The sequence below is a fragment of the Varroa jacobsoni genome, unplaced genomic scaffold, assembly GCF_002532875.2.
Source record: "Varroa jacobsoni isolate VJ856 unplaced genomic scaffold, vjacob_1.0 scaffold_252, whole genome shotgun sequence".
Classification (NCBI taxonomy): domain Eukaryota; kingdom Metazoa; phylum Arthropoda; class Arachnida; order Mesostigmata; family Varroidae; genus Varroa; species Varroa jacobsoni.
Genome location: NW_019213154.1, coordinates 83932 through 110503, shown reverse-complemented (window position 1 = coordinate 110503; position 26572 = coordinate 83932). Strand labels below are relative to the sequence as shown.

General features: G+C 40.0%; 3 protein-coding genes across 10 annotated transcripts; all 3 read right to left on the bottom strand.

Annotated features, from left to right (window-relative positions):
• Positions 1-3360: 3360 nt before the first annotated feature.
• Positions 3361-16940, bottom strand: LOC147753752 (uncharacterized). Of its 8 annotated transcripts, none has more exons than XR_015310206.1 (4): positions 10998-11096; positions 8413-8605; positions 5489-5560; positions 3361-3769 (listed from the first exon to the last, which is right to left on the bottom strand). XR_015310206.1 is itself a non-coding variant. In XM_086967523.1 (4 exons), exons 3-4 carry the CDS (start codon positions 8414-8416, stop codon positions 3471-3473), a joined length of 303 nt encoding a protein of 100 aa, XP_086823649.1. In that variant the 5' UTR covers positions 8417-8605; positions 13221-13252; positions 16644-16940; the 3' UTR covers positions 3361-3470. The 8 variants fall into 8 exon arrangements, 5 of the variants coding, with proteins under 5 accessions (XP_086823649.1, XP_086823646.1, XP_086823648.1 ...); XM_086967523.1 differs by lacking the exons at positions 5489-5560; positions 10998-11096 and adding exons at positions 13221-13252; positions 16644-16940; XR_015310205.1 differs by lacking the exons at positions 3361-3769; positions 5489-5560 and adding exons at positions 6016-6634; positions 7762-7941.
• Positions 16941-17259: 319 nt separating this feature from the next.
• LOC111258607 (uncharacterized) lies at positions 17260-23073 on the bottom strand. Its single transcript, XM_022830001.2, has 8 exons — positions 22921-23073; positions 22325-22438; positions 21838-22111; positions 20953-21196; positions 20416-20611; positions 19976-20241; positions 19319-19519; positions 17260-18392 (listed from the first exon to the last, which is right to left on the bottom strand). Exons 1-8 carry the CDS (start codon positions 23026-23028, stop codon positions 18383-18385), a joined length of 1413 nt encoding a protein of 470 aa, XP_022685736.1. The 5' UTR covers positions 23029-23073; the 3' UTR covers positions 17260-18382.
• A 388-nt stretch (positions 23074-23461) lies between these two features.
• On the bottom strand, positions 23462-26458 carry LOC147753751 (uncharacterized). Its single transcript, XM_086967532.1, has 6 exons — positions 26128-26458; positions 25511-25642; positions 25074-25280; positions 24270-24464; positions 23806-23992; positions 23462-23595 (listed from the first exon to the last, which is right to left on the bottom strand). The coding sequence occupies exons 1-6, from the start codon at positions 26293-26295 to the stop codon at positions 23462-23464; spliced, it is 1023 nt and encodes a 340-aa protein (XP_086823658.1). The 5' UTR covers positions 26296-26458.
• Between the last annotated feature and the right edge of the window lie 114 nt (positions 26459-26572).

Below are 26572 nucleotides of genomic sequence, written 5' to 3'. Positions count from 1 at the left end.
GTTTTTGCTGCCGTTAAACCTTACACTGGTTAAGGCCAATCAGTTCTGTGGCCTTTCCGTGATCACTACAATTGAACATAAATGGAGTTCTTTTCCTGCCTATAGATGGCGCTGCTTGTTGTGTTGTTCACTAAATAAATATACGATTAGACGTTACGACAAGACCTTTTATCAGATTGACCTTTATCTACTGAAGGCGTTAATGAGTTCTACAATGGGCTTGAATTAACTCAAAATATTAAATAACATGACTCGTCAACCAGCAAGAACACGTCGTGAGATCAGGCTGAAATCACTTCATAATTTCTGTTATAACTAAATATTATATATTACAAAGTGAGCAGAGATAGAGTGAGAGAGAGAGAGAGAGAGAGAGAGAGAGAGAGAGAGGAAGTTGTACGAGCTTGTTTTTATGAACGTTCAGGTCTAAGTCTAGTCCGGTTGAGCTTCAGGGTTAATTAGCTGTTATTATCATATCTTAGTTTCCTAGGAAGGTTTCTATACTAACTATGCCAGTTAGTTTAGCCATATAATTACATAAGCTATCGAATCATATCGAGAAGAGTTTTGGTTGCATATAGATTCTTCTGCGCAATACCCGACTATTGTTTTTATTCGTGGTTATCCACTATACCAGATCAGCAGGTAGAACTCACATCCGAGCCACATTAGCGGTACAGTAGGAACGACATCGGCCTTGGCCGTTCAACACCGTTGTAAATTGAATTTCGATAGGCCGACGGTCGAGCCTGTTCGGGTAACATAACTATAGGCATAACCGACTCGTATAGTTATTACATTTGAACAACTCGGCAATTTGTTCAGGGCGTATCTACTGTAGAATCCGTAAAAACGCATAGACCAGAACTGTTATGCTGGTAAAGTTTGCCAGAAGCCTACATCGTTTGTCGATTTATTCCTCCTAACAGTCAGAAGGTTGCAGCAAGACGATCTAATCTTTGGCTTGACTGGACCCACAAATAGTCGGACAGAGAAAATTCAATGTATTTTCAAGATTCGGTGGTCACTAGTGAAGCTTTTGAGATAGCAAGCTGCCGTCATGCGATTTCGCAATTATCGTGAGCAAGTGACCATCCAGTTGAATGCATTGGGAATATCTTCGTGTGGGAGTCGGAAGATGAGAGAATTCATAAGGCCTCTCTCTATTAGATGTATTGATGCTATATTCACGAATTTATTTTTTTTTTCTAATGTATTCGTTAAGACTAAACAAACATTTCTTGCTATATGACTACTATATGATGTTACCTAGGTGTAGCATGGTTTCGAACCCTGTGCCCCATAATTCTGACTGGCCCAAAAATGGCTTCTAGTTTGGCTCGTGAAAATGGCGAAAAATTATTAGTTAAATCGTCCGTAACGGGCGCACTTAGTCATAGTACGTTATCTCCATTGAATGTTGGTATTCACTACCTCGGCATCAACTTTGTATTGAACTAGAAAGGATAAAGGTTACATATGATTTTATTATACGACCGATTCTCTATCAAATGATATGTTACAGTGAGAATATAACATTTTAGGTAATTCAGGGGGTTCAGAAGTGTGTGGTATTTCACCAGCCATGTCCGTACGAGTGGTGGCTGGTCTTTGTGATTACAGGCACCGAGTGAAGTGATACAATAGGCTTCTTCACATAGTGAACTGATTTAACCGGTTTCGAGATGTAGCTAACCACAGGCTTTTTAACGTAATGAGTTGAAACTATTGGCGTTTTCACATACGAGATTTTGGCGACCTTATGGTGTGAGATGTCATAATGGTCCCCATGGCCGGCATAACCACCGAGATCCCAACCGTGGCCTCCGCACTGAACTCCAGACATAGAAAACAGAATACAGAGGGTGACAGCGAATGCTCCAAAACGAAGAGTCGCCACGAATGAAACCATCTTGAGTTTAGTCAGATTCTTCTCTTAGAAACCGTGAATCACTTGTCTGATTCAAGCGCTAGTTATACTCTGCGCTCGGCGAATGACTGTAGCCGTGTTTACCAATTGCTATCTTTTTATGGGACCATTTCCTGACTCCTTCTCTCGCTCGGTCAGGGTTTTAACTTTTTCTGTACGGTCTTAGCTCAGTGGCAAGACTCCGCGCGGTATTCTCGTGCAGAGGCCTCCTTCTCTCCTGATCTGTTGGCAAGGCATTGTCCACGCCCTTGCGCAGGACAATGCTTAAACCATTATGAATTATGGAAACATTATTATTTTTAATCCTCAAACTATTGCGTCCGATATCCAACGTGCTGTAGCTATTCCTATAAGGCTTTGTCAAGAACGATAAGATGTGCCGTCGCTTTTTCTGTAAGCCAAACGCCTTGGCGCTGAGCGGCTAATTTGGGCGTCTAGCTTTCTCAGCGTCTATTTTTATTTATCTATTCAATGGAAAATAGTAGTTCGGTAGCGATCGTTCTCAGTTATATGTTACGCTGGGTCCTTCTGTCTATAAACGGAAATGACATTCTGAATATAAAAGCTATCATTAAATACATCGCCCCATTGCTGTGACCTAAATTTTGAAGGACAATAGTATTTAATAATATTTAGTAGTATTTAATAATCACTTGTACAAATAGGCAAGCTACTTCGAAAAATGTTTCGCCCCAGCTCATTGTAAGTTCCGTTCCGCGAGTAATTTGCGAGGAGGCCGGGAAGAGCCAATGATATTCTTGAAATTATAAATAATCGTTACTTCAATCAAGGATGAATACGCGTTCCTAGGACGAAACAGCGGCCATTAAACAGATTCTACTGATATTTTCGGGTACGAGATCGTACCTTTCGATAGCAGCAGCGATCTCTAATTATAGAAAGGTACTAACTAGATAGATACATATAGACAGATAGAAAAAAGAGCCTCAATGGGACTGAACGAACAGAACGCAAGCTTAAACGGTGTGTTACCTGTAAATGTTGTATGGGAACGCAGCCGATATCGAGACTGAAATATGACTGGGAAAAGTTTACTGATGAAAAGCAATTGTAACTGGTCAATTTTTGCAAGTCGCCTGAATCTATGTTCACCAGTTTGTTAGAAAAACGACTTACGACGAGGGTAACACAGCTGTACCTATCTAGCAACAGATACTTAAAGCTATTTAGTTTACACTTAAAAGGGATTCATCTTCAACTAATTACCGTACCGGTAACCGTATATACTGCCATATGGTATAAAGTATAAGCTGTTGCCTAAAAACCACTCACTAGTACTGAGTAATCGCTACTAATAATCAAAGAAATCATATTTAAGAAGTGACACACGTATGTGACGGTTCTCACGATCCAAACAACGAAATCGTTTTCTGCTCTCACTTGCTTTTTTTAAAAAAGAAAGTCGTCAATAACGGATCAACAAGTTTACGAATTACGGATTTATTATACATGCTCCATAGCATGATATACTACAAAGATTTTGACCATGAAAGGAAACTAGGACGATTGTCGAGGGCGTTTACCAGCCATGCTCGTTCGAATGATGAGTTGCTTTCTTGATGACTGGTATGGAATGTACGGGGACAAAATGGACCGATTTAGCCGGCTTCGAAATGTAGCTGATCACAGGCTTCTTCAGGTCGTGCGTGGATACAAAGGGAGTCTTCGCATAGGACACTTTGGCGACTTTATGGTGCGTGATATAATAGTAATCATCGTGTCCTTCATAACCGTGATTGCCCAAATCCCAGCCTCCGTGACCCCCGCATTGAATTCCGGACGCCACCAGCAGGCATGGAACGGCTGCGGCTGCTGCTGCTGTAAGACGAATAACCGAAAACACAAATGAGTTCATTTATAAGTTTAAGGGGTAGCTAGTCAGTTCGGTTGACGTCGTGTCAAATGCACCGAAATCATACATACTGGTCCAGCTTGCGCGCTTTCATATGCAGAAAAGGAAACATTGATATGTTTTGCGTAGGCGAAACATCGACCGGGATTCAAACTCTTGTCCGCGCGACACGGGAGAGACCTGACTCACTTGTTTTTTTATGGCCGATCAAACCCACAAGCAGGACACCGAGTTTTGTTCGACTAAACTCTTACGCATTCCGTTAGAAAAAATGGCGTCTGCATGGCACAATTGAACAACGTGCAGTTTGCTACAAGACGCAGTGTTTTTCGCTATTGACTAGGAAGACTGGATAAACAAAGCCTTTGCTAACACTGTGGTGAGTTTTCATTGGCAATTTTCAGTGGACGCCTAAACCAGCCAACATTGACCGAAGTTTTCCTTCATATACTGAATAAAATGGAACATCCTGCTATTTCCCCATGACGACGTCGTCGTCTCGCCTTTATGCTGTTCTTTCGATTGTAATACGTTATTCTGGAGGATGGGCAAAGTCTTGTAAAGCTGGGCCATAGTGGGCCGAAACACAAGAATTTCTATTGGAAAAGTTGACTTTAAATTATCAAAAGTTTGTCGACTTAGTTAGGAAAAGGGATCTTGCTAGTTAAGAGAATCAAGTTCAGCAGTGTTTATGAGTCAGCGTATAACCACACGTAAGGACACAAATAAAGTAACAATTATGATGCTTACGAAATACGTACAAATAAATAGTAATAACTTTTGGCAAAATAAGCGTATAGAACAATGTTGCACCGTTTACCTTATGATCCGATTCGTATCCTGATTTCAATATGCTCTGGTCTTTAACGGAACTTTAACTTCCCGGCTGGAGGGTAATCAAAGGTTCACATAAATAATCTTCAACAATTTATCAACCGAGCACCAGTTAATATATAATATATATATGTATATATATATATAGTGATTAAAGATTAGTAAACAAAATGTGCTCCGGAAAATCTTACCGCCACAATTAGATAAAAATATGCGACTCATGGGTATCAGTTATGGACCTGTTACCCCTTTTATCGCAAAAAAGAAATGTGGCTGTATTTTTTGGGCCTTTTTTTTGCGAGCTTTCCAAGCAGCGTTAAATGAAGCAGAATCTTTAAATATGTTTGTTTTCCAATCCCTTCGCCTCCTTATACGCGAAAAGCAGTATTCTTTCGCTATTTTGGCCAGGACTGGTTTAACTTGACGCTCGAAATTTGAGCGCCTTTTTGGAATCTGATAGATTAGGTGCCATCCGACCATTTTATTTTACCGAATGATTGTAGTTAGACAATAAAGTGCTACGACTATATATACAATTCTAAGGAAACAGTTCATGAAGTTTCATGTTTGCGGTAAAATTTTCATGCAAACGTCTTGCATGAGGGGTGTACGGCGCCGATTTCAGTCAATACGAGCATGAAATAAAGCAAACTAATCTTGTGTGCGAACAACTTTATTGTTTTAAATACGTGTTTGTATCACATTTTGTGAACATTTTATTGTATATTATTTCATATGGAACGAGGAACTCAAATATGGCAGCGGTGACGGTGTACTTCTAGAACTAAAGTACACACAAAGCAACTTGTTTTAAGCAGTTTGACCCGCTGAACTTCGATGAAAACACTTACCTACTTATAAAATCCACTTAGTGAATCAAGGCCGATCGAAAAGCCATCTTTCATTTATGTGACCCCTGTGTCCTAAGAATGAAGCAGGAAAAGAAGAAGGCCTGACTGCGGGCTGTTATTCAAAATGCCGACAGTTTAATGTGTAAGAATGGTTGCATTTAAGGCTTACTTTAGTAGGCCTTTCGGTCAGGGACAGTTCATTTGAGTTAGTTTAGACAAGCAAACCTATGTGACTATTATACGGCCACAGATATTCATAATCTAGAATTTTTAGCTTTTCTGCACGTGAATAGAGAATTTTTGCAATTAGTCGTCCAATCAATGATCATCGATATTTGGATCGGTATATTATATATATTAGAAGAAGTAGTAGTACTAAACTGATCTATCTTTGTTAGAAATGATAAAATAATTTATATTTTTGAAAAATGCATATTTCGGATTATACCCCCAGCCCAATGAATTTAGGCAAGGCGAACAGATCAATCAAATAATCAAAAAATAATTAAACAATTTCAACGCGATAGCATCTATTGCTTAGATTCAATATTATGCTTTATTTAGGATAATTTTTTATAGTGGACCTAATCCGTTCCTCGACCAATTTTGAAGTTGTTTCATACGGATACGCGGAGATACAGACAACAGAAACGTTGTGTGTCACGTAATGGGCCGTCACAACTGGGTTCTACACGTAATGGGTCGTCACAACCGGCTTCTGCACATAATACGGTATCGTGGCTTCTGTGTCTATTGCCGTATTCGTTGCCACCATCCTGCCTGCACTGAATTTCAGAGGCCGACACGGACTAATACGTCACGAAGGTTTCGAAGGCAATAGTCAAGCTCTGAAAATTCATCCTAAATATTTGCTACGGGCGGATTTAAGTAGAGTGCTTAATATTAAAATGTCTGTTGATAAGATGTCGGTGAAATTCCTTAAGCCTATGTGGAAATAGCATCTTGGGCATCAGAAAGGTGAAAGTGATTGAAGCATAGCCCTAAGCCATGAATCTCAATGCCCAGGATAGCGCAATAGACAATGTGTTTTGTTTGCTGAACGTAGGGACGTGTAGTAGTCTAGGTTTGAAGACAAGCGAAACACACGCTTCGTTTCGAGCTGGAATCCGGCCATCTGATGGGATGCTGAACAAGAAAAATATTAGATCATAGTTTAGTATTCGATACACATGTATGATCCTACAGATTATACGTCCATGTGCTTCTATAGGGACTTTTTTAAATGAACAACTAGCTAATAGGGAAATAGCTAGCAAGCTTTTATACTGCTGAAACGAATCGCAGATCGATCCGTAAGCTCTGCTGATTTTCGGAACGACAGAAATCTACGATAGACTTAGTTGTAGATACCCAAATCCATTTTGCTCGTGCAGGTAACCCACTGATGAATTCGACGATTTCAAGCGTTGCGTTGGTGACAAGCGTGTTTTAATTTCGAATTAAAAGAATCGGGTTGTGATTGATTCTTTCTTTCTCCACGCTACGACTCGAGACGATAATTTCGCGTATACAAACTTGCAACAGCCAATCGGCATGGAATATATAAAATAGTCAACACACACAACTTAAATGGAGCGGCTGCAACCAAAGTGAATTCTTAGACTCGACAATTGCCTTTGTGGGGTATTTGCTTTGGTGACTTTCGGAGTCCAGTGAGGGACAGTAGCGGTTGTGGACTTGGCGGTACCACGAATACGGCTATGGCCGCGGAAGCCATTATTCCAGCTCGTACCACAAAATGACCACGGTATCATATGTGAAGAAGCCGGTTGTTACGACCCATTGCGTGAAAAACCGGTTCTTAGTTTTGCCCCGAGTTCACTGAAATCTGCTCAATCTGCTCCGCCTATTTTGCAGACCATAGCCGTAAGAACACGCTTGGTAAAGCTCACTGTAATTTACTGTTTTATGCTAAAAAAAATCTATACGAGTTGATATTCCTCATTTTTTACCATTATACTATAGTTTTATAGTATATTATTATAGGGTTACAGTTCTTACTGACAGGTAGTCGGAGAGTTTTTTCGATAATTTATAATTATAACAATAACCAGGAATGCCAAAAAATCGATGCTTGTCAATAATGATCGTTAGATTAGTAAATAATATTAAATAATTAATAAATACATGGTAGCTTTAAGAAGCTTTTCGTCACGTCATCAAAGCTTTTATGAATGAAAACACTGTAATTTATATGCAAATTGCCATGGTAATTTGTACCAGATGCTTGCCTCATCATAAACAATACGTACACGAATATGTTGTAGCGTTGCTATATTATACCTCGCTACGGTATATACCTCACTGAAGTCATGGTCAGAATAGCAGATCTGGATTTTTCACTTCCTAATAGGTTTGCCTTACATCAGAAAGCCGACGGGTTGGTCTTACATTTACTAATTGCGCTTGTGATCCTGACTCATGAAACGTACCTTAGAGAATAAAGAACCAAGATATGATTGTTGTCATTTCGAAGGTTCTCATAGATGTCAATCCGTTTGTATACGATACTAGTCTCCCTATTAAAGGTTGAACAGTTAGTATTTCTTACGAAATAAAAATCTTCTTAATTAAGAGGACCATTTGTTACGCATATGGCAATTTTTACAAAATCGTTTTGTGCTAGCATAGAAGTCAATGAGGCGTGTAATACGATTCTATTGAACTAAAACGTTCAGATGGAGCTCATAGGGCGAACCCAAAACCTTACGGCGATACTTATCAAAGTCAGCCAGTCAATAGCAACGAGTATGATGTCTGAGCTACGATGTGGACTTAATCTTTTATTTGGCGGTATATAAAGCATGTATTTAACATCCGAAATAATAACAATCCGAAAATACTATCGGCAAGCATAAGCGACAACCTCGAGTACGTTATATCCCCTAATAAACAACTTTTACCCATTTACGCCTGTGACCACTCTCAGCATTTGTAGCACCCAGCTTTCAAGCCCTATAGAGTCCTCCATGTTTCGAGTTTCACGTCCAACAGCATTATTAGACGTTTCATCATGGTAGAGCCTTGAAGCTTCTTCCGTCGCAATCCAATGTCCCGACCCAGTTTAAACGGACGATATTTCCTTTCTGTTAACACCTGAAAGGCGTAGACCTTTCGAATTGGTTGCAGTAGTCGAAAAATGGGCTACTTAATTGATTACGAGCAAGGATCGGGTTCCTTTGATAAGAAATTCATGTCAGCCAGAAAAAAAGAGAAAACTACATTTTTTTTACTACAAAACTAATAACCAAATATGCACATTTGAAGTAATTCTTTTTTTTTTTTTTTATCTAAAAACCTTGTAAGTTTGCTGTAAAAATTAATGACACCTATGAAATATGTATAAGGTAAGTCATAAAAAGGAACTGTTCAGGCTAATATATTTAGTTACTAATATTCCACGCATAGTCCGTTAATATTTCAGCTTAGCATCAAACAATGTTATGATGTTGATTCGTGGACAGTATTTTGGAATTTAATAATTAGCGAAGCCTCACTAACAAGAAAGCTCAGTAAAAAGTGCTAGGATATCTCGTTATTGTAAACAAGCATCTTTAAAGAAATTTACCAGCGACAGCAGTACTTTCCCTTGAGTACAAGGTCTTTTGGTTTAAGTTTCCATTTACCAATGATACCTACAGCTCGTTGTACTCTCTGCCAGTGTACTAATGGAAACAATCCCAACTGGATGCGTAGACAATTCTTGTGCAGAGCTGTTTGGCTGGTTACCCATTATGTACTTTTAATTATTTTGGATACATACACTTACCAAAACAAATGTGTCTGGCAACGCCGATACCGAACTCCCGAGAGCACGTATCCCAGACCTCAGCAGAGCACTACGAAATTAGTGCCAGCTAATGTCAATTTACGTTTCGTTTGCAGTGTCTCGACGTGCTTCTGATGGCTTCGTCTTTTTTTTTTTAAATAAATGAAAACTATCAGAATCTTTTAGATGCGAGCCCGAGATACTGATGACGCCTAACTGGAGCTTCATTGTCTGTTTCCTATTGATTAAACCTCGGTTTCTTTTAACTATGTCTTTAATTACTCTTGCGGAACCAATTTCGCCCAGGTAGACCAGGTGTCGAATCGTAGAATATGAAACACCTCATACTCTTAGATAGCACTGTTCTAAAACATTTTACGGCACATTTGTTTTTGCTGTCAAAATGCCCGTATATTCTTTAAAATTTCGGGCTATTAACCCAGATATCGTCACTTGAGCTTTTAGCAAGCAGGTCGCAATGGAAACTAAAAAAATTTGGGTGATTTTCACGAACTACGACTGCTGAAGAGGTTGGCTCATAAAAATATCATTCATTGAAGAATCGACTAACAGCGTCGTGAATCATTTGTTCAGGACAATTTTAAAAAGGAAATTAATCTCGTGGCAGACACCCTGCGATGTCGAGAGCTGTACTGGAAGTTGACCTATTACCAAATGCACGGAAACTAACACTTAAATTTGATACATGTAAAACACTTTACCTATTCACTTCGTTCAAACGAATAGGGTAATAAACGGTGATAAACTTGGACGAAATCAAAAACAAGGACAGAGATGCCTCCTTCTCTCTGTTCTGTCGCTATACGCCACTTTTGAAAGCCATTTTTGCCTAGAATAATGACTTGCTATTAGAAATGGATTTTAAGACGGCAGCATCAATGGATGGATACAGCTGAACCGGCGTGACATCGGCCTAAACCAAATGTTCAGCTTCGAAAGCCTATGTTGTCGGGTAGTCTATTGCGAGTTAACTACAACTTCAGAAGTTCTGTCACGGCCTAGGTGTACGGTCAACTACGGCCAGAAATAATGAACATGCTTGACGTTAGGCATCAATGATCAGTAAGCAAAGCTGAATTCTTTCCACTGTACAACAATATTGACCTGACCTTAAACCTCAAGTATCACGGTGGAGAAGGCAGCTATTTGAGTGCAGGCCTTGCGATCCACTATATTCACCAGATGTTGCTTCGACGGACTATTATTTCAAGTTTTTTGCGGTAACTACTCAGTAATTATTCAAATCACAATATGAATTCAAAATTTCCTTACAGGAAGGAGATTGACTGTCGTATCCCAGACTTTCACAATAGCGGCATAAATAAACTCCGTTACACACTCTTTTTATTGTTCTATCCTAAGACTTACATTATCTCTCGCTACCAAACGTTACCAAACAAAAACAGTTATAATTCTCAATTTCCTTAATACAGATCCACAATAAAAAATCCAAATCCAATATATTCGCGGCTCAACTGTAGGCGAAATCGTATTGAGGGGTGCACAAGCTTAATAAGAAATTTCGGTGGTAGTTTAGTGCTTACCCCAGCTGTTATCGCCGTGGCAAAAATAGGACGAGCTATTTTTGTCTATATCACTGAACTAACCCCGTATCGGATTTATGAGTGGCCTGAGTCTCGCACGCGTACCTACACAAGGGTTGAACGTGTTGGAATTGAATCCGTGTGCTGGACTTACATAGCGGACTATTTGTCGTAGCATCGACCTTTTTGGGCTTGTTTGCTTCTAACTTAAACTATCATAGCGCAGGTAGTTTTATTCGTGTCTGATTCTGAATGTCATAGACAGAATAATTTTCAAAATGGTTGGTCTGGAATTACAGGATCGACCAACGCCAAGCACCGTCGATTTGACCGACACTCCGCCGCTTTATCCCTTGATAGATTTATTATCATTCAGCGTCGTTTTTGATAGTTGTGACGGCAATGTTGTTTCTCCCGCCGCCGCTGTTTTTTTGCCACCTATGGCGCGCTGTTGCAATTCACTGACGCATGCTGTAACGGGTGGTTAGGATAAAAATGCTCTAACGTTTTGGGCGGCAAGACGGCCAGCCTGTTAAGTACTGCCGCCACTACTAATATTGGCGCTGCTGCTGCCGCCATAGATAACCTTCCGAACGAAGCAGAACGTTCGAACTCGGGCGACGAAATACGTATAGCGGGAGCGCACGTCCTAAGCATCGTTATTTATTTCGAGGCTGATGATAATCTACCGCTAGAAAACAACCCTTAACGTAATGTGAGCCCTATTTGACTACGCATTGCAGTGAAGACGAAGGACATTTTCAGAAGAGCGCTGCTGTTGCTGAATACGCTTACCAATGAATCTATCCATCGAGGTCATGTTTAGTTCTCATAGAGGTCGTTTGACAGCTGTGTACATTGTGCCGACGCACCCGAAGTTTATAACGGAGATTTTGGAAACAATAAAACGGTCAACTTAAGGCTGGAATACGGAGATTACAACATGTCGCATGTCAAAATGGCGGAACTATACACGTCATTACCCTTATTGTGTCAACACACTTTTAGAAGCTTATTGTTAGCTACGTGGCGGAACTGGTCAGGTAAATTACGTTCGCTTCCAAACCTGTCACGTCCCTACACAAACGGCCTCTGAACATAGAAAATGAATGACGGAAAACAGGTGATAACGGTTAAAAAGGCTGCTACTTACAATATGATATGCTTTCCGAGCTACAAAAAAAAAAACAATTTTTTCAGCTGTGTATAGTTAGCATCGCTCCTAGGGTGTAAGTAAAATGTATATGATGAATGCATATTTTGTCAGGTTTACGCACTCACGAGTGGTTTTTTATATACTGAAATTGTAGAATCGAATCCCATGAAATTTCAAAAAATTATCGTTGAAATTTTTCTGGCAGATTGGTTCTTGTGTATAGAAAAAGAGAGAAAGACAAAGACTTACGTGAGTTATGTCCCACTGAATTAAAGAAAGTAACAATACAGAAACCGCTCAGTTGCCAAAGGTAGTTAAAGAAACCAGAATTATATAGGGTTCTGCCGGTCAGACTCTAATCACTGAGGTCACCCTGAAACATGAGTGTCTTTGCTTATCGGCTGCAGAATTGATTACCTGAACAAATCTTTCATAATATTATTGTTAGCTGAAGCATCCACTATAAAGCCACTGGAAGTTTTGTCGAATTTAAATGTTCTTATGGGTTCCAAACAGTTACTTGGCATAGCCTGCCTCAAAGCAACCAGTTTCTGCTGATCAAACTTTACATAGATAAAGCGCTCCCGTACACTATTTAGCATTAGCTCAAAAACGTTGCAAGGTTTGGCCCCTTACTTTTTTATACCAGCTGGTCGTTTTTGCTTACGTCTACGCTTGCGCCATTGAAAATTGAGCTGTGTAAGAACGTTCTATGAGACACAGTGCTTAGTTCTTTTCTACGTAGACAACAATAACGTGCTCGCCCACCACTTCGGCCCCTCATGTTAAGCTTCGGCTTTGCCAGCGCTAACTAAAAACTAATGACAAACCTAAGATAAGACGTACGGAGAGCCGATTCGTATCAAGGCCACTAAACATATTGGCTAATAGTTTAACTTAAGGAGACTATAACGAGAATATGCAGAAGTGTAACAAGCAATTGTCTAACAACTTATGGAGAATCCAGCCCGAGTGCGGTTCGAAACCCGTGAGAATGAGGCCAAATATAATGTTGGCATATTAGGTGTGAACTACGACAACGTAATTTGTAATGTTCTACCAAGAGGAAAATCTCCCAACCGCAGTTCGCTTCGAAACGGTCAGATTGCAAAATCCTCCTTACCAGTAGGACTACCTAAACGTCCCTAGTTAAACCTACATAATGACCACCTACCCAGTTAACAGACACTATTACTACAAGGATCCTCTTATCATACTTACCTGAACGCCAGCTCCACTATAAAGGACAGAGTCTGAAACGAGAAGAAAATAAACAGCATTTATTTTGAAGTCATGGGTTCTCAAAAATAGCGCATGCTACAGTGAATTAAGCGGTGCAGGTAACTTCCAAGGTCCATAGAAAGGTCAGATCTTTGCGAGATGAAGGTGTACCAGTTTTGTTAATCAATGAATATCCGAAGGTGGTGAGATTAGGGCTAGCGCTTTTTCATCACAGCCGGTACTTTTCCGGATAGAACGAGACGATTGACACCAGTCTACTACCCGCTAGTTGGCTAACTAGGGAACTGGCTCTGCAGTGCACTAACGCAGTATATATATAACGGCAATGAAACGTTGGAAAGTTTCAATCTGAAACGACTACAGACAACGAAAGAAAATACCCGACAGAGTGTTTTTAAAAAATAATATCTTAAAGAAAATTCTTGAAAGAGAATTCTGCGCTGAAGTCGCTCGAACCGAAGCACTGCTTCTAATACTGAACGCTCTGTTCTATAACGATTACTTATTCCCTTGAAGTAGGTTAAATCCGATATTTTCGAAGAATCACAAAGAATTAGAAGATCACATCGTTAGATTGTAAAATTTGCTCCTACTAACGGAGAACTCGCCACAATGAAATCAATCCTAAACCAGACAGATTCTGATTTATTCAGATTTTATTCTTCGGAAGTTCTTCGAATTTGAATGTTGTGTATAATCGACTGATAGCGTATCTACGAGTTCTAATAAGGAAATTCTATACATAGATTCAGATGCTTTCTATATTTGAGCAATTCACAGAACTGCATCCACCACTTACAAAGACTAAAAATAAGAAATCGCTAAGATAACGTGTCACGAGGGAACGCTCTATACTGCGCAGCGTAAAAAATGGATAGGACGATCGTAATGTAGGGTTCCATAAGTACAGTACACCAAGCCGACGGAACATTACTACAGAAGATAAGGCAGAAATCAAAATCATGAAGAATTTTATTAAAAGGACATATCCGATAATCAGGAAAAATTGGCAGCGAAATCGAACGAGTCCGTCCGTTACCCCAGAAAACTCCATGTTATATTTCGTGTTGACGTCTCTTCACTTCTTCTAGCAGCATCTGAAGAAATTATAGTTGAAAATACGCGGACGGACTGCCATCTATCATGATTAAAGTGTTCGGACTATCAGTTTGCACGCCATTTTAATGGATTTTTCGAAGATCGCTAGAAAAAGGATTCTACGAGAAATCTTTAGGTACGCTATTGCCTGCTTCGTCCACAAAGAGAACTATAAACAGACCCCATTTATAAGCGGCAAGCATCGCCAATCCGTGCAAACTCTTAACAAATATTATAAGCATATAACTTAAGCATAGAAAAGTGCCAGTGCAGACGGATTGACATAGGACACGCTATTCATTTATATATTAAGATACAGTACTAGGCAATCGTACGCAATAGGCCTTAGTGCTTTGCGTTAGAGAAGTATAGTTCCGAACGCTATACGCACTCGTAATCCCCAGTACTTGTTTTGCTCTTTGGTTTTGAATGCTTTTTGATAGCTTAACTCAAAGCTTTCCATATTTCGAATTACCTATAGTAACATTAGTTGTGTAAATGGTAAACTTTTAGGATTGCTTGTGTAACGTTTAGATGTCCCGAAGGCACTACGCAAATAAAAATACGGATGATGAGAAATATACGTTATAGTTCATGTAGGAAATCTATTGTTCAGCAATACTTAGCTCGCCTTGGAAATGTGAAAAGTGTGACCTCCCAGTATCCACTGAAGAACGTGCCGCTTTACGCCTTGGAAATGGAAATTTGAAACAATGGTATAGCATAGGTATCACAGATATCAAGCCCCAGAATGTAAGAATCTAGGTGTCATTGCCGGCTACTTCTCTAAGATATCCAGAACGTACAGCGCGTGTTGTGTTCCGCGGCATATAACGTTCCACCTGAATTCTACGAACTTCCACCAACGAAATTTGTCGACCATGATCTACACAACCGGACTGCAGCATATAAGCCAAACAAAGCATGAACTTAGTCCTGAATAGCTTATCGAAATACTAGTGTGCAAAATATATAGATACAAAATTGTTAGGATTACATCTGTTTTAGATAGAAGCAGTTTATGATGATGGAAAATACAACGGCATATTGTCGAACTATGACTGGAGGAAGTGCTTTAGCAGGATGTATAGCAACAAAACGATACGTAAACCATGTATTGCCATTACGTATACTTAGAGGAATGCCTATAACAAGCCAGTCCTTTAGGTGCCTTACGGTCGCTTCCAAAATTATTGTTGCGTTCATACCCCACAGCGGACAGCGTTAATTCACTATATGAAGAAACTTTTAACCGGCCAAATCAGTCTACTTACTACGTAACTTAACTGAGTTCCGCATTAGTCGTCACCACGAAGAGCCTTCAACTAATAGAATAACAGCATGTAGACCACACCCGAAGATTTATAGATATACACATAAGCCAACAGATAAGGCTAGTTCCGTTCGGGTAAAGCGTAGAAACTACGTAGATTGAATCGTTTAAGAACAAATTTTAATTCAACCCCCTCATTACGACGATGCATATTAGATGTGTTTGACCAATAACCTATTATCTCCCAATTATGACTAAGCTCCGACAAACCATACTTACACACGGTTAAACGCAAAATATACTTTATATTCTTCTACATAGAACAAAACGTATCTTACCAAAATGATCCTCTTTATTGGGTTGGTTTCGAGAAGAAGGCTGTTTTTTAAACGCTTGAAGTCTTCAGTGAAGTGAGTGAAATTATTTCTAGAATAGAATTAGTAGCTGGTCCTATGGTACGTGTATTCGGTCTTCATGTGGACTCAGTGATTCTCTATACGCTTCAATTTCAGGGTTCGATATATTAACTCAGTCATACGCAATACTGTCTACGAAAAGCATGACTTTTCGATTCCCATTTTTCTTTTTACAGATCGAATCTAGAAGTCGCATTGCTTCGAAAAATAGTATTTTCAGATTTTTCCTTGATTGAATTGAAGACAGACGAAAATAAATATCATATTGAAGAAGTCCAATCTTACCCTGGATCCTCTACCGAAATTTTACCTACAAATGTATTAACAGTACACAGTTTTAAGAACATGTATAATACTATACTTCATTATATGCGTTACAATTTTTTAGAAAGGTCACAACAAAAGCTCTTACATTTTTTTTTGGAGGTTAAGGGCAAATGCATTATGCAGACCCTTATTATCATCAATTAAACCAATTGTTCAGTAAAATATAACCTTTGGCCTTCCAGAAAAATACGTCGTGGTGGTTAAGATTTTTGAAAGTGTTTACCTCTCAGCTGACATCAGAATTATTCTAAAAAAAATTCGTCGGTTTCTATAATTGTAGTCACTCACCGTAATCTATGGTCAAGCGACTAACGCGCGTATTATTTTACGTGGTCACGTTACTTAGCCAAAGCGAACACTGCGCCTAAAACCCTGCATCCGACGTTAATCCAACGGAAAGCTACCCGATAGAGACCTGTTCAAACTGAGCGAGTGAACGAAATTCGCTTGAGAAGTGCCTCTATAAAACCATCTGGATCTACAGTAAGATATCAGACCAGCATCTGTATTTCTCCTCCAACCATTTGCATTCAGCTTTGCCTATCTATAGCTAGCTAGCAGACGGCTCCAACAGTCTCCAGAAAATGTTTGGTATTACGCCCTCAGCCGTGTTCACTTTTGCCGTCGCCGCTGTATATTTGATTTTGGCTACTGGAGTCAGTTGCGGAGGCTATGGAGGTTTCGGAGACCATGGTCATGACCATTACCACATCTCGCACCATAAAGTCGCCCACGTCTCCTACATCAAGAAGCCCGTTGTGTCAACGCACTACGTGAAGAAGCCTGTTGTCAGCTACATCTCTAAGCCGATCAAATCAATTCATTACGAATCAAAACCAATTCTATCTTATCATTCGGTCCCTGTGATCACGAAGGGTCATGGTCACTACGGGCATGGCTGGTAATCGGTGACGAGCAAGCGTTTGTCTCCGAAACTTAAATCCAAGACCACACACATATAGATTTATAGTAATGTAAATTACTAATAGTGGAAATATAATCTACAACGATCCATGTAATTTTTTAGCTACGACTAGCAAGCAACTCCCCACACGGTAGTCGAAAACAACTGTTAAAATGAACGCAACAATTATATGTGTACTGATATTTTTAATGCAGGATACCTATGATACATAGAATTTTCGCTGCTGCTAGCCCACTGGCTCGATATTCCGTCATAAATGGTAGCCTTGCATTCGAGGGCAATCAAATGTATAGCGCGTTACATGTACTTCGAAGCAATATTTCATTGTAATTTCATTGCGTTCATTTTTTTTTTTTTTTATGTATAGTATAAAAGCAGTAGTGGCCTCTCAAAAACCACTACAACATCAGCAATAGTGTCTGTTATAATGACCAACATGTTTGCTTCGCACAAAACGATGGTGTAAAATTGTCTTTATTGCAAAACCCCGAATACGATCGTACTAGAATACATTCGTTAAATGGTCCTGCGTTAGTGTACTATAGCTGTTTTTAAGGCCGATCCTAAAAATAGATCCCTTTGTTTTTACCATTCGACAGGTAACTAGAATCCTAGCAATCTAGCCACAACTTAATGGCTCAAACGAAGTTCTGTGGTTTCCTCGAGCATGAACAAGTTTTCGGGAAGTTTTAAAAATTCGCTGTAACGTAGTGTATTGGAATGCGCCTACTTTTTGTCAACAACGCTAGATACTAGCAATCACTAAACAGGACATTTTAGTTTCCTGACAATAAAAACCGATTTACTTTAATTTCACGCTTTTTTTTTTATTTACAAAATCATGTGGGTTTTTAATACTTACCAACGACGTGGTACATCGTTACATACGGCAACACCTGAGCTGTGATGCTCAGCATGTGCTCGATGTTTCTACAATGAAATGATTCGTTTTGTATGTTCAAACTAGTCAACGGTGGAGCAGAGCGGTAATGTATCTGTTGAAGGCATTGACAATAAATCTTAAGCATGAAATCAGCACTAAAGAAGAGGACCCGCTGCTTTTTCATAAGAACCTGCGATAGGTCATCACCGCGGTATATGTTCACCGAGTTCTGTAATAATTACATTGAAAATGTAAAAAAATTTGATTTTTTTTTAGTGTACGTTGCGTGTATATCTTGTAATTTCGTTAAAACTAGATTTTCGGCTCACTCAGTTCCCTTTTTTGTTTTGCTTATTTCGACGACATAGCAGCAAAGCGATTTCTCTCAACTAGCAGCACTACTGGTCGTATTTTATCTGCAATTTTACGAGTTCAAGTCCCAGAAATGAATATCCTGACAAAGCGAAAAATCGTTCACGGCATCTTTACGCCAGCCCTAAGCACACTACATATTAAACATTATGATATAGAGATTAACTAGCCGTAAGACTGTCTGGCGGGTCAATTCAAAGTGCCGCTAACAGTAACCATTCGATTCGGAGCTGGAATCATGATCGTATCTGGATTAATGGCTCCCGGTAGCTAAACGGGCTATATTGACAGGATTTTGCAAGTAGTATAGTCATTCAGAAATAATTCTCAGCGCGGATATGCGCTTAATAACGACCAGACGCCCGTGCAGTACAGAGCCTTGCAAAAAGCAACATTTATTGTAAAACAAGCCAGTTTTAAGACAAACAACCAATGAACCACTATTCGCGCCTAAGTTTTCCTGAATACGTGTCATTTGGAACTCGCTCTTGATCGTGCTTGCAGCTACCGAACGGCGGCGAAGTATTTTCTAACTCCATTACTTGTTTTTTCGTCTTCGATTTTAAGAGTATTGCAAAAAGCAACTGCTTATCCGACTGTTACCTAAACTCAATCTTGATCCTGGAATCTGTCATTACGTTGTCCGCGATTCTACTCACCAGGCCCATCTGTCACCTAGACCCGTATGCTGCGATGAAGTGACGACACTTCGCATTAATAGAAACCATCGACATGTGTAATCGATTCCAAAAACCCGAATATTCACGTTTTTATGGCTCTTACCGTTCGGGGTCAGGCAGGCGCAAGGGTGATACGGGCAGTATCGTGATTTGGACGTGCTCCTTTGCTGTCATATTGATGGCATTCATGACCTCTTCTCTGCTACGCATAACGGATGTTGATGCACCGTTTACAGCTAGCACAACATCAGCAACGTAAAGGTTTTCGTCAGGCGGAAACGTGACCACGCATTTTCTGTGTATGCTGGATCCACACGAGCGTCAATATGCAAGCAAAAAGGTCAAATCTAAGCTGAAGAAAGATTCTGAGCAATGTATTGGAAAGATTTGGATTAGCATAGCGCTTCGTCGATCCATAATTAGGGCTAGAAGTTAATTGCAGTGCACAAAATCTTCCCATCTCTAGAGAAATTCCTGTCTAGCACCCTACTATAGTAAAATATATGAAATAGTAAAAAATATATAGGCAAAATTCAGAACGTGTTACAAGCATTTAAACTGCATTTAAAGCATTACTATGAGCAAGCTCCGATAACACTAGCGGCTTAACTCGTACTGATTGAAATTCGAAAAATTTGAAAAAATTGATTGAAAAAATGCAGCGTAAAATCCTGTCTGCAATCTAGCTTCTTAGTCAACTTTCATATATTAAATACGAATTATAATTACTAGTACAATTACAGTCACATAAATAACAAACCGTCCAATGACGTGAAGGTACATGGGACGCGATCGATGTGACGCCGCGGATGTTGCCTGCGTAAATACGTCGAACGCTTTTACCGTATCGATCTGCCTTTTTACTACGCGTGTCACTAGAAGATCTTTGCGCCCAACCCATGAAACAGCCAGGGGCACATTCAATCCCATATCGGCTAACCGAAATGGAGTCATTGCAAACACGGACACTTTGACCATAGGCTTGTTTTTCATGTGAGCTTTTATGCGCTCTAAACCCTCCTGCGTCTGATAAAGTAAAAAAAAGTAGAGTAAACTACCAGATGCTTTCGTTGGAATAGAGAGGACAAGGGGTAGCTTCTGTACACAACACGTTCAGCTATCTGCTAAATTATTTACATGAATTCTATAAACGTGCATTTGAATGGGTGCGACGTATGATGACCAGGGAAAATAGCTTACCTTCACTTCGTCTACTTGGTAAATAATGTCGCCCACGATTAAGCCGCTCCTCTTCACTGATTCAGAGCGGAGACTGCACACCATGGCAGCTGGTCCAGACACACCAGTTACTTCCAATAGTTCAAAACCGTATGTGAAGCCCTGAAAGCACTGTTTTGATTCAGCCTCCAACTGGATTGACACGAAGTGGCGCACGCTGGTACAGTTGACGATTCGGTAAAAGCAAATAATTCCAATAGGAATTTCATTAGCCATAAAATAGCCCATCCTGCGGTCAAGACATTCCTTTCCTAAGGCCTTCCTTTTAATTAGGGTTAAGGGTTATGTATTTTCAGTATGTTCAGTTAGCATAACGGGGATGGCGGGAGGTACTGCGCCGTCGCAGAGCGGAGTTAGTTAAAGGCACTGTTACAGCTGACTTTTTTCCGTCAATCCCGTTATGCAATCTGCGTCAAAAATTCTGCAGCGCAACCTCACACAGGTTTCTGATCGTAATTTTATACAGACAGAACAAGTGAACATCCCTATGTACCTTACCCAATCATTGTCTCAAGAGTTTTGTAGTCAAAGGATTTTACAGGTTCATCAGAATGCATTTCGTAGTTTCGTTCGGAACTGAGGGTTCCTAATCCGTACAGACGGCGCTCGTCGCAGTATCTTTGGTCAATTCCCTCGGCTAATGTTCTCTGGCTTCGGAGGTGGTCCATTAAACGCATAAAGCCGGGAGAAGCAAAGGTAAGAATAGGCTTCTGTTTGTGTAGTGGAGCATCTCTGAGTTGCCCTTCAAATAATAATAAAATGCATAATGAGTAGTTCTGCTACGGTTATTGCTTCTCCTTTGGTCATCAATGCGCATGATTATTAACGCATTTGACAGCAAAGTGTCTCACTCTGACTCGAATGCTATAGAGTTATTGCGTATACCATAGATAAAATGGCTGTGCACAGATTATTATAAAATTACTCGACATTGTTCAATATACACTTGAAGAGTATAGAATCAGGGTTGGGAGCTTACAGTGGAAATCAAGACCGACGCTCACATCTCTTGAATGAACGATAAGTTCGTCTGAGAATAAACCGTCCCAAACCACGAACTGCTTTGCTAACTCAAGGTTGGTTAACTGCAACAGAATGCCCGATGTCTTTCCCAATGATGCTTGCTTCTTGGGATTTTATTAGGCTTCCCATGTCAAATAGACCTATCAAGGCGCGTTCGGTGTGATATGTTCTGAACTTGATTCGTTCGGAGCTTTGTATTTATATCATACCGTATTTCAAGTAAGGACGTAACGAGATCTAATATACCTCGGAAGATGTATTGGAACTCGTTTCGGCTGGTACTGTGATGGTTATGTCTTTATTGTCTCTTTTATATGAATTGTACACGAAAACCTACTCATCTCTAAGACAAGTACTTACTAATCTCTAAGACAGGTTTGTCTGGTATGACTGCTTTCTCATTGCTAGCAAATGCTTCCCGAAAGGAGGGTACTTCACATAGATGTGTCAGCGTATGCAAATTCCCGAAATCGACTTTGCTGAAATAGGGATGCATCCGAAGCTCGCGGTACGATTGCCCAGATCCCAATCTCTTCGACGGATTTTTTACAAGAAGCCGATTTGTTATGTCGATCAGTTCCGAAGGGTTCCGCTGAATATCCTGAGCACACCAAGTGATATGAGTGTGTAAAACCTGCATTTTAAAAAACAGTAAATACTTGGTTGCGTCATAAATTAACGTACAAACAAGCAACGAATCTGAACAGCGAGATAAGCCCGAATATGGATTCACCAATGAATCATCTTTAACCAGATATCAACATCCAGATCAGTGAAAAATACATTTTAACACGAACCACCTGATTACCTGCATTTTAGTCATTGTTACAGCCTAAAGTGGACTCACCTTATCTTGCAACTCCTGCTCTGTGCTCGCTCGAAATGGAAGCTTCCCTGTGCTTAGGCGGTACGTTGTCACACCAAGTGCCCACCAGTCTACGGCTCTTCCGTAGGGGTAACCCTAAAAAAAAAGCTGGTCAGGTGAAAATTTTGATGAACCGACGATCTATACGACGACGTCTAATATTTTCTTCTTTAAATCTCCTACCTAAAAAGGTGACATTGAGAATTTAGTGAAATGTATTCCCCCGCCCCAGAAGGGCATTTTCCCATTATCTCTTTGGTTGTATTCTAGGTTAGAATGCGGTAAGAGAATAATGCAAATTAACTATATGTCCTAATGCGGGGATCATTAATTGATGCAAATAGACGAGCTCAAGAAATATGTATAACCTTACTTGACAAAAAATCGTCCTCGTATTTAAAAGCCGTGGCTGGATAATTTTACGCTTATTTTTCACAAATTCTAATAAAATTATTCACAAAAACCAAAATAGAAATAAGCGATGATGTAATCAAGTAAAAAAGCGAGACCTTTCTTAAAGCACAAACTAGAGTATGTTAACAAAGAAAAGATACCTTTAGTACACTAATAAGCCTTACAATTTTCGATTCGACTTCCTTAAAGGATTCTGGTGCCATGTACGGGAGAGTCCCGGCAAGTTCGTTATCACGAAACTCTTTCGCCGTCCGTTTGAAAAATGCCGCCATTATTCGACCCTTGACAAAGTTCGACAGACACAACTTCGTTGTGTCGAAGTCAATCACCTTATCATAACAGGACGACAAATACATGCTTTCAAAAAGTCAGCATGAATATAGAAAGATTCCTATGCAACTTGAACAAACATTAATTCTGTTATTGTTGAGACAGCCACTAACAGTTGTGCTTGGCTGTCAACTCCTAGTTGTTGCCTAAAGGATATCAAACGACCGTGGCGCAGATCGCCTGTTTAGTAAGGTGAACACGAGACTTTAGAGAAATACGGTAGCAATGTTTATCGTTTAGGGAACCCCGAACTAGAACGTAATATTTTGTTAACTGAAAGGCTAAATACGTCGCGCTTCCATACGAAACCTCCGAATTCTGTTCTGCATTCTTAATGGTATCTTATTTAGGCGAAGCAGATATCAGGAAACTTCTTCAACTAAGAATCGGTTTGTTTCCAAGTTCAACGTCATATTTTGAAACGCTTGCCTTTAAATGCCCGCTTTCCTTGATGAGTACGTTCTGCAACTTCAAGTCACGATGTACGAAACCCTTATAATGCAGGTGTTCTAAAAAGAACATTTCATCATTCCTAGTTAGAATGGTTAGCTGCTTGATCTTACTCGACCCAAATCGTTGTTAACGAAAAGCGTTTAGGTTGCTACGGAAATTTTATATCTGTACGAGCTAGCCGGTTTTCCGGCAGAAGAATGCTCAAACGATTGTCGATAAATATTAATTTCTATAGATTGGTACTAGTGTGTATTATTCATAGTCACCTAGGCCAAGAAACATCTGGACGACGAACAGCCGCAGAACATCTTCGGGCAGGAATCTTTGAATTGACATGAGTTTTTTCAAATCGATCCCTTCGACATACTCCATAAGTGTGACGAAAGCGTCTTCAACCTTGAACACGCTCAGGTACTGAATCAGGAAGGGCGAGTTGATAATCGATGCTACCAGCTGAAGGACAGAGAACACCAACGACCGGGCGACAGTGTCAGCTAGACGAATAACTATGGAGACATACAAAGCCTGTCTGTTATGTTGGACCCCAGCTCAGTAGATATAGTAGTCATTTGCTGTGGTCTCAATATTCCCAATCATAGAAAATCATCTGATGTACATACATATGTTATAATGCACGTTGCCTAGCGCCTTTAACGATCTAGGCACCCTTAAGGCTGTACGATGAGACCGGGCAAATAGCGTACTGTTTCTGCCTTCAAACGTCACAAACCTTGTCTGACGCAATACACTCAATCGTGGGAAGGCGAGCTTCAGGGATGAGTTTTATGCAGATGGTCAGGTTTGCCGGTACATAAAATCCTTTGTATACCACACCGAAACCACCTGACCCAACCACTCGTTCCGATTCGAGATCTGATATCCTTGGGATGTACCGCAGTAAATTGTATTTCGGCAAATATTCCAACTGAGAAAGGCATAAATATGCACAGTGTTGCTTTCCTTTAAAGAACTAGGTGTATTTTTTAGCAAATCTAGGAGACTTAACGTTCTCAAACATTTGACATAACAAGCAAAAATTAAATGCACTTGCTAAATAATTCACTTAATAATAAGTGAATTAATAATAAGACGTTGCCAGTCATTGGATATCGTTTTTTGTTGATGAACTGTCAACTGGTTTAAACCAATGAGGGAACCTGCAACCATTTGAAGTCGAACTTAGAAAAATGGCGCGGAACATCTTTTTGTTTACAACCCGCCACTATACAATATTCAAAGCCTGATCTGGTGTCTATAGATAGTGGCAGCCGACTGTGCCTAGCAAAGCATCCTTTATCTTTCAGCGACTGTTTTCGTGTTTTTTTTTGACTTTAGGTAGTCAAGGGAACGGAAAATTAAAATGCTATATGTTTGACCCAGGAACCACTTGCGAATCTATAAGGTAAATTAAGGTTACCTCATTGATTACAAAGTTTATTGTTGAGGCTAGTTCACCATAGCGATTAGAAGAGAAATCGAGTTGGGTGTATTTCGTACGCAACCTGATGCCTTTGGTAAATTAGATTTCACGCACGGTTTGCACGCGTAACTTTACGATATCGGCTAGTGCTGTCCAGTCGATTGGGGTCACCAATTCTAGAAGCTGAAGTTCGGCCGCCATTTCAGCAACGATAAGAATAAACTTAGTGATGTCCTTCGAAAAAGGTAAGCCCACTTGAGGAGCCAGCTTGAAGATGCGCTCCATTAACAGCATCAGATTCTCGATCATGTCTTTGATGTCCTAGTCAAAGAAATTAGTAGCGTTTTGCCGCGTTTATTAGCACGTAGATACATATAATAGAAATACTCAAACTTTGAAGCCATACGAAATACGAATTTCGCAGCATAAAAAATTATTTTCATCAAAAAAACTAAGTGTTAATATGACTATGGCATGTGATTTCTAATATTCTCCCAAAAATCCAATGCAGAATGTCACGTTTCTTTATGCAATTGACCTATACGACCTACCTGTGTAAAAAGCGTCCTCCGTTCAATTGAGTAACACATCTCAGTGGCTGTTTGAACGAGCTGCTCAGTAGAGAAATGCTCGAGTATTTGGCGATCAGCAATCGGAGTTCGGCGCCTTTCCTTAATTAATACCTATGTGCAAACAAACGTTTGCGATATTACTAGCTGTAGATCGACATAGTTGCTAAATATTGGTTTCTTCTATTTCAGGCACGCATGTCTCAGCACCGAATGTTAATAAGAATCACATTTGGGCCAAGTGTCATTTGGCGACCGCTTTTCGCTGAGATCTACTTAACTTTTGACTAACTAAAGTGATCAGTCAAGTACAAACGTATCCTTAAACATTTCACTTCTATTTATTTAAGTTAAAGTTTAGTAAAAGTTGTGGGTTCGTTAAAAGAGGTACTCCTGGTAGGACTTTCCTAGAATGGTATATCAATTAAGCGGATAATAGGAACAACCACACAGGGAAGTTCATTGCTGACAATACTATCACAAGCCAAAAAGAAACTTGTTCGTCTTTGCAACTTTCAAATGACTAACCACTAGATATCGACTCAATTGGCTACAGAGTACGACTGACTCCTGTTGCCTCTCGTTCGGCGTTCTTTTACCTGTAACATCGCGTAGAGAGATTTCCCCAGGTTCGGCTGAGTGGCGAAGAGTCTAGCGATTACAGAATTGCGCATAGTATCTATCATCGTCACCATACGCGTGGGCGCCGTAGACATGATCTTCCCCTTGGTCATACGGGGGCTGCTGCCCTGATGGCTCTCGGCCATTTTGGGTTAGTATATTCAGCTTCTAAAGAGCTACGAAATCTTACTGAACGCCAAACATTCGTAATCTAGTAAATAACGCTGAGCTTATTTGTGTCACTGCTATCGGCACCCACGCGTTGCCTAATGCTCGTCTGACCAACCAATTTGCTTTTCGTCTCCAGTGCAAAGCTTCGTTTCCCAAACAACTTGACAACAAGAGACGGATTAATATCCTAGCAAATAACGCACAGGTGTTCAGGGTCAACGAGGCTCTCTAGTCGAGTCGCTGAACATATCA

Coding starts and splice junctions, on each gene's coding strand:
- LOC111258607 (XM_022830001.2), bottom strand. CDS start 23,028: ATGGCGGCATTTTTCAAACGGACGGCGAAAGAGTTTCGTGATAACGAA. Junction 20,242..20,415: donor ACCAAGTAGACGAAGTGAAG/GTAAGCTATTTT, acceptor TTACTTTATCAG/ACGCAGGAGGGTTTAGAGCG. Junction 19,520..19,975: donor TACCTTCACGTCATTGGACG/GTTTGTTATTTA, acceptor GTGTGGATCCAG/CATACACAGAAAATGCGTGG.
- LOC147753751 (XM_086967532.1), bottom strand. CDS start 26,295: ATGGCCGAGAGCCATCAGGGCAGCAGCCCCCGTATGACCAAGGGGAAG. Junction 25,643..26,127: donor CTCTCTACGCGATGTTACAG/GTAAAAGAACGC, acceptor GTTTGCACATAG/GTATTAATTAAGGAAAGGCG. Junction 24,465..25,073: donor TAAAGTTACGCGTGCAAACC/GTGCGTGAAATC, acceptor TGCCTTTCTCAG/TTGGAATATTTGCCGAAATA.